We start from the raw sequence: 13808 nt of genomic DNA on the forward strand, positions 1-13808 counted from the left end.
CCAAACGGCAAGTCAACAAGCAAGTTGCCAAATCTCTTTTGACATTGTGTCACCTTCTGTCAAGTGAAAAGAAAAACATAAAGCAAAATAAATAAATCGAAAATATATTATTATATTATATTTTATATTTTTGTCTTTATCTCTACTTTTATTAATTCTCTTGTTTAATTAAAAGAGTTATAATCAAACTACAGGTACAACAATAACTTACTAGGAAAACGCAAACTGGAAGGAACAATGCAAAAGGCCAAAAAAACGAAGTCCAAATTAAACCAAGACCTCTCCAAAAACCGAAGAAAACGGAAACGGAGCACGAGCTCGGACACTTCAACCTCGGATTCCGAAAGCGAGTCTACTTCCATCACTTCAAGTACTACTTCTGGAAATGAGTTCCAGAAAAGAAAAAGAACCAAGCACTCCAAGCTGAAAAGAAGAAATTCCTCAAGCTCCAGTTCAAGTAGCACCTCATTGAGCACCGACTCCAGTTCCAGGTAAGGCTTTCCATTTTCCCTTGGTCTAAAGATAAAAATCTCAGGCTCAGTCGAAGCATTTTGAAACAATAAACATAATAACTATGACAGTTCTAGTTCAGAATCAAGCAGCTTAAGCAGCAGCACTACATCTTCGTCAAGTGACAATAAGAAACGCAAAAAGAAGAACAAGGAAATACTAAAGAGGAAAATGAAAGAGAAGCGGAAGGAGAAGTTGTATAATAAGAGGAAAGAGAAGTCAAGGAAGAAAAAGTTGCTAAGTAATGAGAAAGGAGTGTCCAAAGAAGTGGTGAGTAGTGTATTATGAGAGATATTTATATGTTGTGTATAGCCGTTAATAAAGGAAGGAAAGAACTCAAACAAAGAGAAGAAAAAGAAGCTGGAAAACAATGATGGCACCAATGACATTCCATTACACCTAATGGATCGCAGCAGGGCCATGGCCCCAATGAGGAAAGAAGAATGGGAGAAGAAACAGAGTGTTGTTAAGAGAGTGTATGATGAAGAAACTAACAGACACAGGTGAGTAAGGTTTCACTCTCTCATTCAGAATAATAAGAATAATATTGCAACTTTTTAAGACTTATTAAGGGAGATGGTGAGATAATAGAAGAAATTGTTAGCAAAGAACGACACAAGGAAATCAACAAACAGGCCACTAAAGGGGATGGGGATTATTTTCGTAATAAATTGGCTGCAAATATAAAGTAACATAAAGTTTTGTGAGAGTGTAGGAATTGAAGAGAAGACTAAAATTAAGTAATTCAGTGATTGTTTCTAATGGTTATATCTAATTGTATATCTTTGTCTTAAACTCCATCTGCAGTTAAAATGGAGATTTTGGCAGGTAGAGAATGCAATATATATTGACTTGTCTAAATTTCTATTTTAACTTAAATATTAGCTGACACTTAAATCCCAGGTTGAATTTAAAGCCAAGGAATACAACCAGGCCTTAAAGCAATTGTTGTATAAAATATAGGAGTATTTAATATGAACATGGTGTTATTTTGAGCTGGTAACTGAATAAAATTTAGTTCAGGAGGTTCCAGATTTTTTAAAATGATGTTTTAGTAGGTAGGTATATTGAAATAACCATGATGGTAATGCACAATTTCTATACGCTATAGAAATCAGTAACTGCATTTAGAGACGGCAAACGATCCTTCGTAACTGCATTGAAACTAAAAGACTTTAGTACACATTCAGATATAACATTTGAGTATTGCTGATTTAGGAGTGAAATCCCTGTTTCCTTCCCATTAAAGCGATATAGGAAGATAAGAAGAGAGTAGATTATGAGAAAATAAAATATAGACTATAATACTAATTTGGAATTGTGCAGCAATCTCTTCTACTAGTACGTAACAAAGAGTTGAAACTCCTCTGAAGACACTCTTCTCTGATAATTCATACAACATTTGAAAATTTATTTTCGCATAGATGGTCGAACGCGGGATGAAACTACAACCTTTACCCTAACTGTATGGGGGGTTCCTTAAGATTTTCTTTGATTTGTACAGTATCAAAATCTTAGTGATTTGCATAGATCTTAAGATGTTTATCAGATTAAAATGGTGTGCAAAATGAGCTACCGTGCTGTGCTAATTTTACTAATGAAATATGCTGGAATTGCTCGTTGGGCAACGAGTATAAACTAAGAAAAAACTCTGAAAGGCTCGTGCGAGGTTCTGCTGAATTCGTTAAATTAAGTAACGACAGAGCGAATTGAATGTGTTTCCTAGAAAACTGTAATAAAGGAAAATTATAGCTGGCAGTTAAATGAAAATAGGGGAAAAAGCATCGCGCCTCAAAAATAATCGATACGAGAGTTCTTTGACCGTATCATTTGTGATTTTCCAACTTGAAAAGATATTAAATACGTTCTTCCATTATTCTACTAAAAAGCACAAAAAAAAAACAATAAAACAAAATTACTAATAAACAACAATGCGCTTCTTCATTATTTTGGAAATTTACAACTGCTTATAACCAGATATAATTGTTTATAAGCCTTATACTGAAGTGGACATAATATCTTAATCTTATCAGCCCTTTATCCTTTATCAATTTCATTTCGCTAATTTGAGGACTATTAAATCATTAAGCCAGGGAACCCATAGTGAAGAAATAAGGATTGTGTGACTTGTATAAATACAAAAGTATCTAAAAGATTTCTAGATAGCAAAGAGAATGAGACAAATGCTTTAAAGAGAAAAAAATGGTATAACATTAAGGGTATCAAAAATTATTGAAGACATGAACATACATATCAAAAACTGCTACCAGCATATGTTGACACTCCCTTGTAGACCATTAATATTGTAGCATTGTTTTGTAGTTGCAGGAAGTAATGCTGGCTTTTTCAGCTTTTGAACTTTCCTTGCTTTATCTACGTATATATACATGCTTCATGCGTACAAAAATACAAGCGCAAAATCGAACCAAGGCTGACGAAGTTATAAGTATTCTACTGCATTCGGTAGAAGTATGCGCCAAATTAAAATTTCTCACGGTTACGGTAAATAATTTATTTTTCATGTAATATTTAGCTAACGTATATTCTAAAACTCAATACTTCTTCACATTAAAAATTGACCGTCACGGATGGTTTTTTAGGTCAGTATTAAATCCACGAATGTTAAGCGTGAAACCGACTTTTTTCAACAAGAGTCAGGTGGCAAAGTTCGCTCTTTTAACATTTCTATTCAAGTTGAAGTAAATTTTAACACCAAATCACACGAAGTCTATAAAGTTTCCGATGCACAACATGAGCGTTTAATGCTTACCTACCGCGATTGCTGATCAGCTATATGTAATATGAATCGTAGTTTCGCTGAGAAAACAGTAAAATTCAATGTTAACAGTAGATCTTTCAACGATAGTAGGAACCCTAGATATAGAATCGAACCGTGGCGGCGGGATTTGACATTCAAACTAGCGTGTTCTGTAGTGTTTGCTGGTCTGTTTTGTCCATGCGGGTTGACCTTTGCCAGCAATAAAAATTATTTTTTAACTCATGTGATAAACAGGTACTCCTCGTTAATTTTTTAAATATTATTTATATTATTTCCCTTCTCTCCCTACATCATATAAATTTTGTGCGTTAATAGTGGCCAACGCAAAAAGAGAGGTAAGGCAATCATGTTTTGTAGTAAATACTACCACTACTCTACTTAATGAGCTTGGACTGAACTACTGATAAAAATACCGATTATCCCATTAACTTGCTTATTCAAACAATGATCTAAATTTTTTCAAAATAAAACTTCTCATCTTTTTTGAAATTTTTATAGATTTTGAGAACAAAATGTTTAATAATTTGTTTTCTTATTTTGTCAAATTTCGATTAAAGATTTTGCTAACTTAATTCCCCTCACTGAATGTTATTATCTAATTGCAACAATTTGAGCGCACATTGGGAAAGTACAAAAAGAAGCGCCAAATAAGTCATACTCCGGGTGACTTCCGGCCTGGTCATTTCGTTGATATAACGCCGTTAAATCAAGGGAATAATGCTAAATCACTTTGAAAATCTTTTTCATTAACAAGCACTGAAAATTTGAGATTCCCTGAGGCAATCATTCACCGGTCGAAATGAATATGCATATAACTGAAAAACAAGATAGTATTTTTACCTCTGAAGAAGGGCATTTTTACCACTCTCCGAACTATAAATAGGCGACTTTGGCCCAGTTTCCCCTTAAGGGATGGTGCCACTGTTTGCCTCGGAATTATTATAACCTTAATTGCTTCGATTGACCTTAAAGTAGGGATGTTTGTCCTTTTATGAAGATCCTAAGTAAATTAACTATGTCAAGGGGCACAACCTGGTTATACGAGACTCCGTTTTCGATTACCACCCCTAAATGACATGAAATCATAGTAAAAAAATGATTTCATTCATCTTTTTAATTGTTATATTGGCTAAAAACTAGGAATTGTGATGGATTCGATACGTGCATGGATAAACTAGATGGCGATTTCAATTATTTATTTCCTTTAGTTTTCATCTTGATAGTTGGACTCGCACACATGAAGTCATTACAAAATAGGACGGAATAGCGGTAGTGGCAATAGCGCTTTCTTTTTTTGTCACAACCTTATGCACAATCAGTTATGTGTGACATATTGTGGGCGGCCACAAAAATTCAATGTTGTCAATGTGCTTAATTTTTCTCTTAATTTTTTTAATTTCGAAGACGATTCGAAAATTATTTTCCACGTCTCCATTCCAGCTCAGTTGTTTACCCAGGTATTATTTCTAGATGTCCAGATCGACACCCAATTTATTAGAGCAATGAATAATAACATACATAAAGAGCAAATTCTTTGCTATACCTCCCAAATTGGATTGAAACTCGGTAAATGTTTACCTGGATGTGTTTTCTCCATTCCACTCCTCTATGTAATAATTCTCGGTTTGTTTAACGCAAACAACGAGTACATATAAACAAAAGCACCATTATTTGAAAGATGTTCACATTAAAAGTGCAAACTTATTGCTTAATTTCCCAAACTGGAACCTTATGGCTTTGAAGTTTCGGGAAAGTGTTACGCAATTCAAGCTTTTACCCGAATAGTGACAGGATTAGATAAACACGGTTTGGTTTTTGAGTTATTGCTGCTACGATTATTTTCGTAGCGATAGAATTGTTGAGATTTGTAATGAATGTACAATAGCTAATCGAGCCTAAGCGCCGTTAGTTACGAACAGTGAAATCTGCATTCAAACTCCATGGCTACGTATTTTTAAATTTGCTGGAAATTGCGCCTAAAGGTAGATTTCAAATTTGCGTCTTGTCTGTGTGGGTTACTCTTAACTGCGAACGTCAAACTTAACGTAAAACGCAAGGAAAACTGAAAATTGAATCTTCTTATTTAACCGACACTTACATATTAGCAGATGACAATAAATTGCTATGTATCTTGTATTCAACAATTGATTATTCTAAAAATAGCCGAACTGGACAATCGATGAAATGAATGTTAATTGATTTTATTAGCAGATGATATTAGATCGCATAATCTTGTATATCTGTAATTAACAGTAATAACATGTCCCAGCCATGTATAGGCATAATCTGCCTTTACTATCTAAAGGTTTCGATCTCAGTTCTGTGTCAAGGCTGTTAAGTGGCTTAGGTACCTGTACGGACTCAAAAATGCGTCCACTTCGATGGCAAAATCCTTGAGATTTTTGGCCTCAATTTATTCCCACAATTTGCTTTTCGCGACTGGATAGGAAAGTATTTGAAAAATTGTAAATATGACGATTACTGGGAAATTTAAATCAAATTTAATTGTTATTTGTAAAGCAACAGATTTTCAAAATCTCTTTATACCTAACAATAAAGATAAGCGCATAGTGATAGCTAAATCCTACCATAAATGTTACGTGCGGATGGAGATTTCACATAAGGTGCATTTAAAGTTAGTATGCAAAAACGTGCACTAAGTTTAATGCTAATATATCAATAATAATACACATCATTTAATGAAAATTGTAGTTTTTGTGGTTCCCCAAAAACTTAAAATAGAGGGTGCGGCACAGGAACGAAGCGTGTTTAGAACGAGTAGTACTCCACCGTTTAGAACGGAAGGGTTACGCTTCAACAGGCATTTAATTTTTTGGCTCACGACATTTTATTATTATCTTTACCACCATGAAGTCGGCGTGGACCTTAGAACATCGAGCGTTCCTTTATGATTGTTTTGTTAGGAGTGGTAAGTCTGTGACTGCGGGTCAGTGTTAGTTTCGTCACAGATTCGATATTAAACGAAATGATTGTTCTCGCGCGTGACCCAACCTTATGTTGAGTTGACCATCTACGAACAGGATATTCCATCATGAAAAAAAGCCTGCCAGCCCTCAACGTACTGTGCGCATCCTAGAACACATTGAAAGAGTGAAGCAAGAGACATAGAGAAGCCCACCTCACTCTGTTCAGAGACGTTCAACTACGGTTCAGCGTTGTGTCAACGACAGCACATGCCAGATGTAATGATGATCATAAAATGCTATGTTTAGGCCGTAGTGTTATAATTAAAAAAAAAACAAAACAAATTATATATCAAAAATTAACGATTCTATGGTTATTTTAAAAACACTTGATTCCCATGCCGCACCTTGCATAACGCAATATTATTCGGTAAAAATACAATGTTTTCTTGAACGCCCAATGGTAACAACAGAACCGATAAATTAGAGGCGGCAGTGGCATAGCAACAGTCCGATTTTCAATTGTCACAAACAAATATGGCCGCGGTCAATTTAGATCTGAGTCAGAGTCGTGACGCAATGCTTGTCAGAATGAAGCGGCGTTACCAATGGTTACGAACTTTCCTTGTATTATGGTCTTTTCAAAACTAGCACGTATGTAACACCATAATTTATGCCTGCAATTATAAGAAATGATTATGCATCAGCTAGCAAATTCGAAGGTCTCAACGCAACATCTTAACTGATTCGAAAACACCCAGCTTAGGCCAATCACATAAAACAAATAGAGATCTGTTATCTTCCTCTTAATTAACATACGTGCTGAGTACAATGGCGTGCAATTCGTCTTAATTCGGCCACTAAGCATACAAACTTCGTACGTTATCATGTGATGTGACTATTGCAATCAGCATTAAAGAGTTAAGCAGCAGTGTTTAAGTCGAAGGTGAGCTAGCTGGAAGAAGTTCAGTGCGGTAAGATCAATTTAATTAATTTCTGTTTTAACTTGTGTTTGATTAGGTGACTTGTAGTTGAGACTGGAAGTCAAATGTGATTGATCGCAGAAAGTGTGGAATTAATTATAAAAAATCTCTTCGTCACAGTGTAAAGGTGACAAAATCCTTAAATTTTTTTTTGGTAAATATGCGATTTTGCTTCGTTCCATATGAGCGATTCGCGGAAATGGAAAATCACACCGGATTGCCGTGTTGTTTCATATGAACGATTTGTGGCAATGGAAAATCATATCGGATTGCTGTGTGACCGATGTGATGTAACGCTAATCATATGATCCTTATAGGGTTTCAATATTTATGTGACCCGCAAAATTAATAGCTTTTGCCAATTACCCCAATAATCATTGCCGATTATCGAAGATTATCTTAGATAATTCATTTAATCAGCAGGAAGAGCTTCAACCATTAGAGACCTTTAAATTCAGCGACTCAATGCTAAAAAGCAGATGATATTCAGTCGTTGTTTAACTAGGACTGATACGAGTCACGAGACTTGGTAATTTAAAGCTACTTTACTAATTAAGTGTTAGAATGGGATTATTTTACTTTTAATTGCACGACATTATTTTCAGAGCAGTAACCAAAATGGGCGCCATGTTCCGCAGCGAAGAAATGGCGCTGGCACAGCTCTTCATCCAGCCAGAGTCAGCGTATTTTGCAGTTTCCGAGTTGGGAGAAGTTGGATGTGTACAGTTTAGAGATGTAAGTACATCTAGGAAATTTAATTAACAAGAAACTTCCAATTGAGGTTTTTTTTAGCTGAACAAAGACGTGAACTTGTTTCAAAGAAAGTTCGTCAGTGAGGTGCGGAGATGCGACGAAATGGAAAGGAAACTCCGGTTTATTGAGTCTGAGGTGCGCAAGGACTGCGTGACGATACCCGACGTGAGTGAGCTGCCCAAGGCACCGATTCCAAGAGAAATTATCGATTTGGAGGTATAAAGCAATTCTCGTTAAAACACATTTTAGAAAAACTAATTATACACTTATACATTTGGTGACGTCAACGCCGGTGGCAAGCCAACATGTTGCATTAATTCCTATATAATTTTTATTTATAAAAAGCCCAGTAGTTGGGTGGGCATTAATTTTCCTTGAAAATGTGACATTTCTAATTTGCAAAGAAATCGTTTATATTGTTATTATTAGACCATAGAATCTTGAAAACTACATTTCTCCATTAATAAATTTTCTAAACACACATCATATCCAGAGCTTAAAGCCTTTGGGCTTTATTATTAATCCCTAAATTATCAGACTTCACATTGTCGTTTCCACATTCAAACGTATCGCAGGATCATTTATACATATATACAGGGTGATTTAAAATAATTCTGTCTATTACTTACTGTAAGTTCCTGTAACCCTTGAAAAGATGATTTTCTAAACTTATTTTACACTTACAGTAAGCAGTTAACAACTTTTTTATACAACCTGTATACATAATGATATCATCTTTGCTTATATTGCATTGGTATTAAATTTCTCAAAGTTGCAAATCTCACTTATCTACTTATTTTACAAGTACGATATTCTACATGAATAACACGAAATTTGAGATAGGCAAAAGAGTCCAATTTCAATTACGTTTCGCCAACAAAACCGTCATATTTTTATCACATATATGTATTCTATAAAACATTTTCCAGGATTCCATACATTTCTTTAAAAAAATTAAACCCTTAACTTGGTTTTAACAACGCTCATCTACAAGCCTTATTAACGTCTAATTAGTACTTGTAATTAGTGCCTTCTCAAACCACACTTCCATTATTATTTATGGGTTTTATGTCTAACCTCTATATCTATTGAATGCCATCACTTGCTAATTAATAATACATCCTTGGCTTATCCATTTTTATTAATGCTTCGAAAGCTTATTTGTTATAAGTGAATCATGCAATCAAATTAACCATGATATAATATTATTCCATAAAAGGCCCACCTTGAAAAAACCGAAGGAGACATCAAAGAACTCACCGAAAACTCCGTAAACCTCAAATCCAACTTTCTGGAACTCACCGAGTTGCGGCATGTGCTGGATAAGGCTCGTCAATTCTTCAACGAGCAGGATGAGGCCAATGGCTACGAATCAGCTCATAAAGTCAGTAACAAACCTGTATATTTGATTATCCAACTGACCACTCATTTTAGGCCCTGATTCCTGATGATCACAACGCCTCAATGCGAGGTCATCTTGGATTCGTAGCTGGAGTTATCAACAGGGAAAGAGTACCGGCATTTGAAAGGATGCTTTGGAGAGTGTCTAGAGGCAATGTCTTTTTGAAGAGGGCGGAGATTGAAAAGCCACTGGAGGACCCACAGACTGTAAGTCGTCACTGCAATAATTGTTGATATTTTCATAATAGAAAAGATTTTTAGGGTAATGAGCACCACAAAACTGTCTTCGTCGCTTTCTTCCAAGGAGAGCAACTCAAGACTCGCATTAAGAAAGTCTGCTCAGGCTTCCATGCGTCGCTCTATCCTTGCCCCAACACGCAAAAAGAGCGCTCTGAGATGTTACAAGGGGTGAAAACCAGATTGGAGGACCTGCAGATGGTGTTGAACCAGACTGAGGATCATAGACAGAGAGTTCTGGTATACATAAGGCCTGTTTAGATGTTTTGGTATTGAAAACAAGGGTTTAGGTGGGGGTTGCCAAAGAGCTGCAAAATTGGAGTGTCATGGTATGCAAAATGAAAGCCATTTATCACACCCTAAACTCGTTTAATATGGACGTATCCAAAAAGTGCCTTATCGGAGAATGCTGGGTGGCGAGTAAAGATATTCCTATGGTGCAAAAAGCCTTAGCTGACGGATCTGTAAGTGGTTACTGTACCAGATCTCAAAATATTAATTTTTTTTATTTTTCAGACTGCTAGTGGAAGCTCAATTCCATCTTTCCTAAACGTCATTCACACCAATGAAATGCCCCCTACTTACAACAAAACCAACAAGTTTACTAGAGGATTTCAAAATCTTATCGATGTGTACGGAATTGCTTCTTATCGAGAATGCAATCCAGGTATAAGTGCTATCTTTTGTTTTTATTGAATTTCTTTTTAATGCAGTTTTCAGCCCTTTACACCATAATAACTTTCCCGTTTCTCTTTGCTGTGATGTTCGGTGATAGTGGACATGCGGTTATCATGGCAGCTTTCGGATTGTGGCTCATTATCTCAGAGAAGAAAATCGCAGCTCAGAAAGGCAAAAGTGAAATTTTCAACATTTTCTTCGGGGGTCGATACATTATCCTACTTATGGGGCTGTTTTCGTTTTATACCGGGTATACTATCACTAGGGAATTAACAACCATATACCAGGAATTTTAATTATTTTAGATTGGTCTATAATGACGTTTTCTCAAAATCGCTCAACATCTTCGGATCCTCTTGGTACATTAATCCAAATACTTTAGAGGGAAATTTCTCGGATGATAGCGACTTGTCTACGGAATTTGAGTTGATCCCCAATCACAACTATGTGGGCAATCCGTATTTCCTGGGCCTAGATCCTGCTTGGCAGGTATAATATTATGTTTTTATCAGACATTCAGCAACTTATGTAGTTTCTGTTACAAATGGTGACTGAGCTCTATAAGCTTGCATATACAAGGCTACACGACCTTAATTGAGATATTAAGGTTGAATATGCATAGAATCAATTTAAATCGATTACATAGAAAAACATGACTTTAAAAATTTATAAATTTTGAAAATTTTACGACAGAATTTCTGTAAACCTGCATAAACGAGGTTGAAGTATCTCTGTCATACATGCTTTTTTCAGGTAGCTACAAACAAAATAATATTCTTAAACTCCTTCAAAATGAAGCTCTCCATTGTAATTGCCGTAGTTCACATGCTCTTCGGTGTCACTGTTAGCACATTCAACTATATGTAAGTCTTAAAAGCATTATTATACATGAAGACTATAATCGCCTTAATTACATTCAGCCATTTCCGCAAGTACCACAGCCTTTTCCTCGACTTTCTTCCCCAAATTTTACTTCTCTGCTTCTTATTCCTATGGATGGTGGTCATGATTTTCATCAAATGGATCAAGTACGCCGCCACATGGGACACTGTGGGTAAGCAAAACGGAAACATCACTACAATCACAGAGTTAAATAAATTTTTAAAATATAGATATAACTCGTGGTAGTTTCTGTGCCCCTTCAGTGCTCATCTACTTTATTAACATGATGCTGTTCAAAGAAACTGATCAAACAAACTCAAACTGCGATATTTACATGTTTGAAGCCCAAACCACCGTTCAAACCATTCTAATTTTCGGAGCTTTGATATGTATGCCTTGGATGCTTCTGGGAAATCCTATTTACATTATGTGTACGAGGAAGAGTTCCAAAGGTGGAGTTGTTCATGTAAGAATTGCTGGTTTTTAGTGTATTTTGAGTACATCTGCATGATCATTTAATAGGTGAGGAGTAATGGAGATGTCAATCAAGGCCTGGAAATGAATGAGGTGGCTGCTAATGGTTCTGATGCAACTGCACCTAACGGTTCCTATCACCATGAAGGGGAAGAAGAAGAAGAAGAGCCAATGTCAGAGATTTGGGTGCATCAGGCAATCCACACTATTGAATATGTGCTCAGCACCATTTCCCATACCGCATCTTACCTGCGTTTATGGGCCTTGTCACTTGCGCATGCACGTATGTATTATTTTTCTCCCATTCTTACAGTAAAATATTATTAAACTATTTTCTTAGAACTCTCAGAAGTCTTATGGGAGATGGTCTTCCGTCAAGGACTCCAAAAGGAGGGATACATCGGCACAGTCTACATTTTCATTTTTTTCGCGGTTTGGGCTTTGTTTACCATTGCCATTTTGGTGCTAATGGAGGGATTATCAGCCTTCTTGCATACTCTTCGTCTTCACTGGGTCGAATTTATGTCGAAGTTTTACGCTGGACAAGGGTACGCTTTTGAACCTTTCTGCTTCAAGAATATTATGGATGAGGAAGAAGAGAGTGCCGATTAGCCCGAATTATGATGGTTTTATTCGCTATGACTTATGGCATCTATTAATCCGGATTTCATTTCACTTTTCTATTGTTTTATTAAGGAAACGAGTCGGGAATAGTTATTTTTGTAGAAGTATCAATATAACTTGTTAGCTTGTTGAAATGAGGTGTTTTGTTTTTCTCCCTATTAAGACCACAGTTATGTATGTAATATGGATGAGCTTCCGAGGCTTCATAACAAAAATAGAACGAATTATGGCATTCAAATTGATTTGAGAGATTTTCTTATCCCTTATAGATCAATAACCTCCAAAAGGTGGGAGTCTTGTGTATGAATGGCAGTTTTTTGACGACATAATTGATAATGAAGATTTCTGCTTATTTTAATTTATCTGTACAATGTTTTTGATAACATTGTCAAGACGTTGATAATATAGCCGTAAATACCCTAAATTAACAACCAGTTTCGAGTTCAAACTAAAAACTACTACGATGGCATATCTAGAATTGCAGGTACTGATCTTTAGTTTTTCTGAAATTGTCTTGTAGATAAAGATAAATAGGGAATTCAATATTATATTATTTGTCTTTGTGGACTGGTGGTGTAGACGGTAGGAAATCGCTGTTTTAAATTTTGATTGATAGAGCATTCGTACTGGTCAACTACAAGAGCCCTTCATGTGATGGCGCATAATTTAAATTGTTAATTAGGTTCTTACGGTGTTAAAATTGCGAAAATTGCGGTTTAAAGCACGACTGTTTGTTTTTACTTGCATAAATTGGGTTATTTATATCGTGTCACTTGAATAGACTATTCGAGACCTCAAAACATTTCTACTGGGCCCCATATTGGCCCAAGAGGAGCACAAATGAGCTCATTTTGGAAACATCAAAACGTCCTAATGTTTTAGATTTTTAAGATATCTAAAAGTCTCTCTTCATCAAATTTAGATTGGTTATTAAAAAACCTTTGATAATTTTCTTTCCAGAATTGCGCGACTAAAATAACGATTTAACACCTAAGACATAGTACGTCGATGTTGGCATAAAACAGTGAATAAGTTACACTCATCAAAACCGTACAGATTAAACCAATGGGATAATTACGTTCAACGCACATTTAAATCAGGAATCACGCTCATGAGATAAATATACCATTAAGGTAAACTAATTAAATGACAAAATTGCAGCATTTTCTCTTAACTGGACCAATTTTAACCATCTGAATGGCATAAATCCAGCCTTGACCGTGCATACACAAATAAGACGGAAGTAGTTCGTGCCAATTTACCACTTTAATTGGGCAGCAGTTGACCGTGATGACGTTCGAGGCATTATGTATTCGGCAAAGAGAAAATTTGCTATATTACTATCTTCAATTTTGCAATATTTCTGTTATTGACGTAGATTGCTGATGCACAACTCAAATAAATCGAATATAATTAATAGAAGTTCGTTCGTATATCAACGAAGTTGCCCATTTTGTAGCACTCGAATTCCCAACGAATAAATCTTGCGTAGTAATAATGGATTTAGGAATTTCTCGACAATTTCAATAAATTTAATTTAACAAGCAACTCATGTTCGAAAAT

At 35.7% G+C, this 13808-nt stretch overlaps 2 protein-coding genes across 10 annotated transcripts; both read left to right on the forward strand.

The window, feature by feature from the left end:
- Positions 1-237: 237 nt before the first annotated feature.
- Positions 238-1537, forward strand: LOC136343566 (ADP-ribosylation factor-like protein 6-interacting protein 4). 4 transcript variants are annotated; one of them, XM_066290365.1, is made up of 4 exons: positions 238-491; positions 582-780; positions 823-1013; positions 1073-1537. In XM_066290365.1, exons 1-4 carry the CDS (start codon positions 238-240, stop codon positions 1200-1202), a joined length of 774 nt encoding a protein of 257 aa, XP_066146462.1. In that variant the 3' UTR covers positions 1203-1537. The 4 variants fall into 4 exon arrangements, with proteins under 4 accessions (XP_066146462.1, XP_066146465.1, XP_066146464.1 ...); XM_066290368.1 differs by having other exon boundaries at positions 1083-1537; XM_066290367.1 differs by having other exon boundaries at positions 835-1013.
- A 1887-nt stretch (positions 1538-3424) lies between these two features.
- Positions 3425-12379, forward strand: Vha100-2 (V-type ATPase subunit a family protein Vha100-2). Of its 6 annotated transcripts, none has more exons than XM_066290268.1 (16): positions 7069-7187; positions 7620-7725; positions 7802-7931; positions 7989-8165; positions 9169-9333; positions 9384-9557; positions 9612-9827; positions 9878-10051; positions 10104-10254; positions 10308-10515; positions 10571-10754; positions 11019-11128; positions 11186-11319; positions 11378-11613; positions 11670-11904; positions 11962-12379. In XM_066290268.1, exons 3-16 carry the CDS (start codon positions 7815-7817, stop codon positions 12231-12233), a joined length of 2553 nt encoding a protein of 850 aa, XP_066146365.1. In that variant the 5' UTR covers positions 7069-7187; positions 7620-7725; positions 7802-7814; the 3' UTR covers positions 12234-12379. The 6 variants fall into 6 exon arrangements, with proteins under 6 accessions (XP_066146364.1, XP_066146367.1, XP_066146366.1 ...); XM_066290266.1 differs by having other exon boundaries at positions 7076-7187; positions 7617-7725; XM_066290267.1 differs by lacking the exons at positions 7069-7187; positions 7620-7725 and adding an exon at positions 3425-3624.
- Positions 12380-13808: the final 1429 nt, after the last annotated feature.

This window comes from Euwallacea fornicatus, chromosome 15, assembly GCF_040115645.1.
Source record: "Euwallacea fornicatus isolate EFF26 chromosome 15, ASM4011564v1, whole genome shotgun sequence".
Lineage (NCBI taxonomy): Eukaryota > Metazoa > Arthropoda > Insecta > Coleoptera > Curculionidae > Euwallacea > Euwallacea fornicatus.

Coding starts and splice junctions, on each gene's coding strand:
- Vha100-2 (XM_066290267.1), top strand. CDS start 7,815: ATGGGCGCCATGTTCCGCAGCGAAGAAATGGCGCTGGCACAGCTCTTC. Junction 10,052..10,103: donor AAGCCTTAGCTGACGGATCT/GTAAGTGGTTAC, acceptor TTTATTTTTCAG/ACTGCTAGTGGAAGCTCAAT. Junction 11,129..11,185: donor GTTAGCACATTCAACTATAT/GTAAGTCTTAAA, acceptor AATTACATTCAG/CCATTTCCGCAAGTACCACA.
- LOC136343566 (XM_066290365.1), top strand. CDS start 238: ATGCAAAAGGCCAAAAAAACGAAGTCCAAATTAAACCAAGACCTCTCC. Junction 492..581: donor AGCACCGACTCCAGTTCCAG/GTAAGGCTTTCC, acceptor TAACTATGACAG/TTCTAGTTCAGAATCAAGCA. Junction 1,014..1,072: donor GAAGAAACTAACAGACACAG/GTGAGTAAGGTT, acceptor CAACTTTTTAAG/ACTTATTAAGGGAGATGGTG.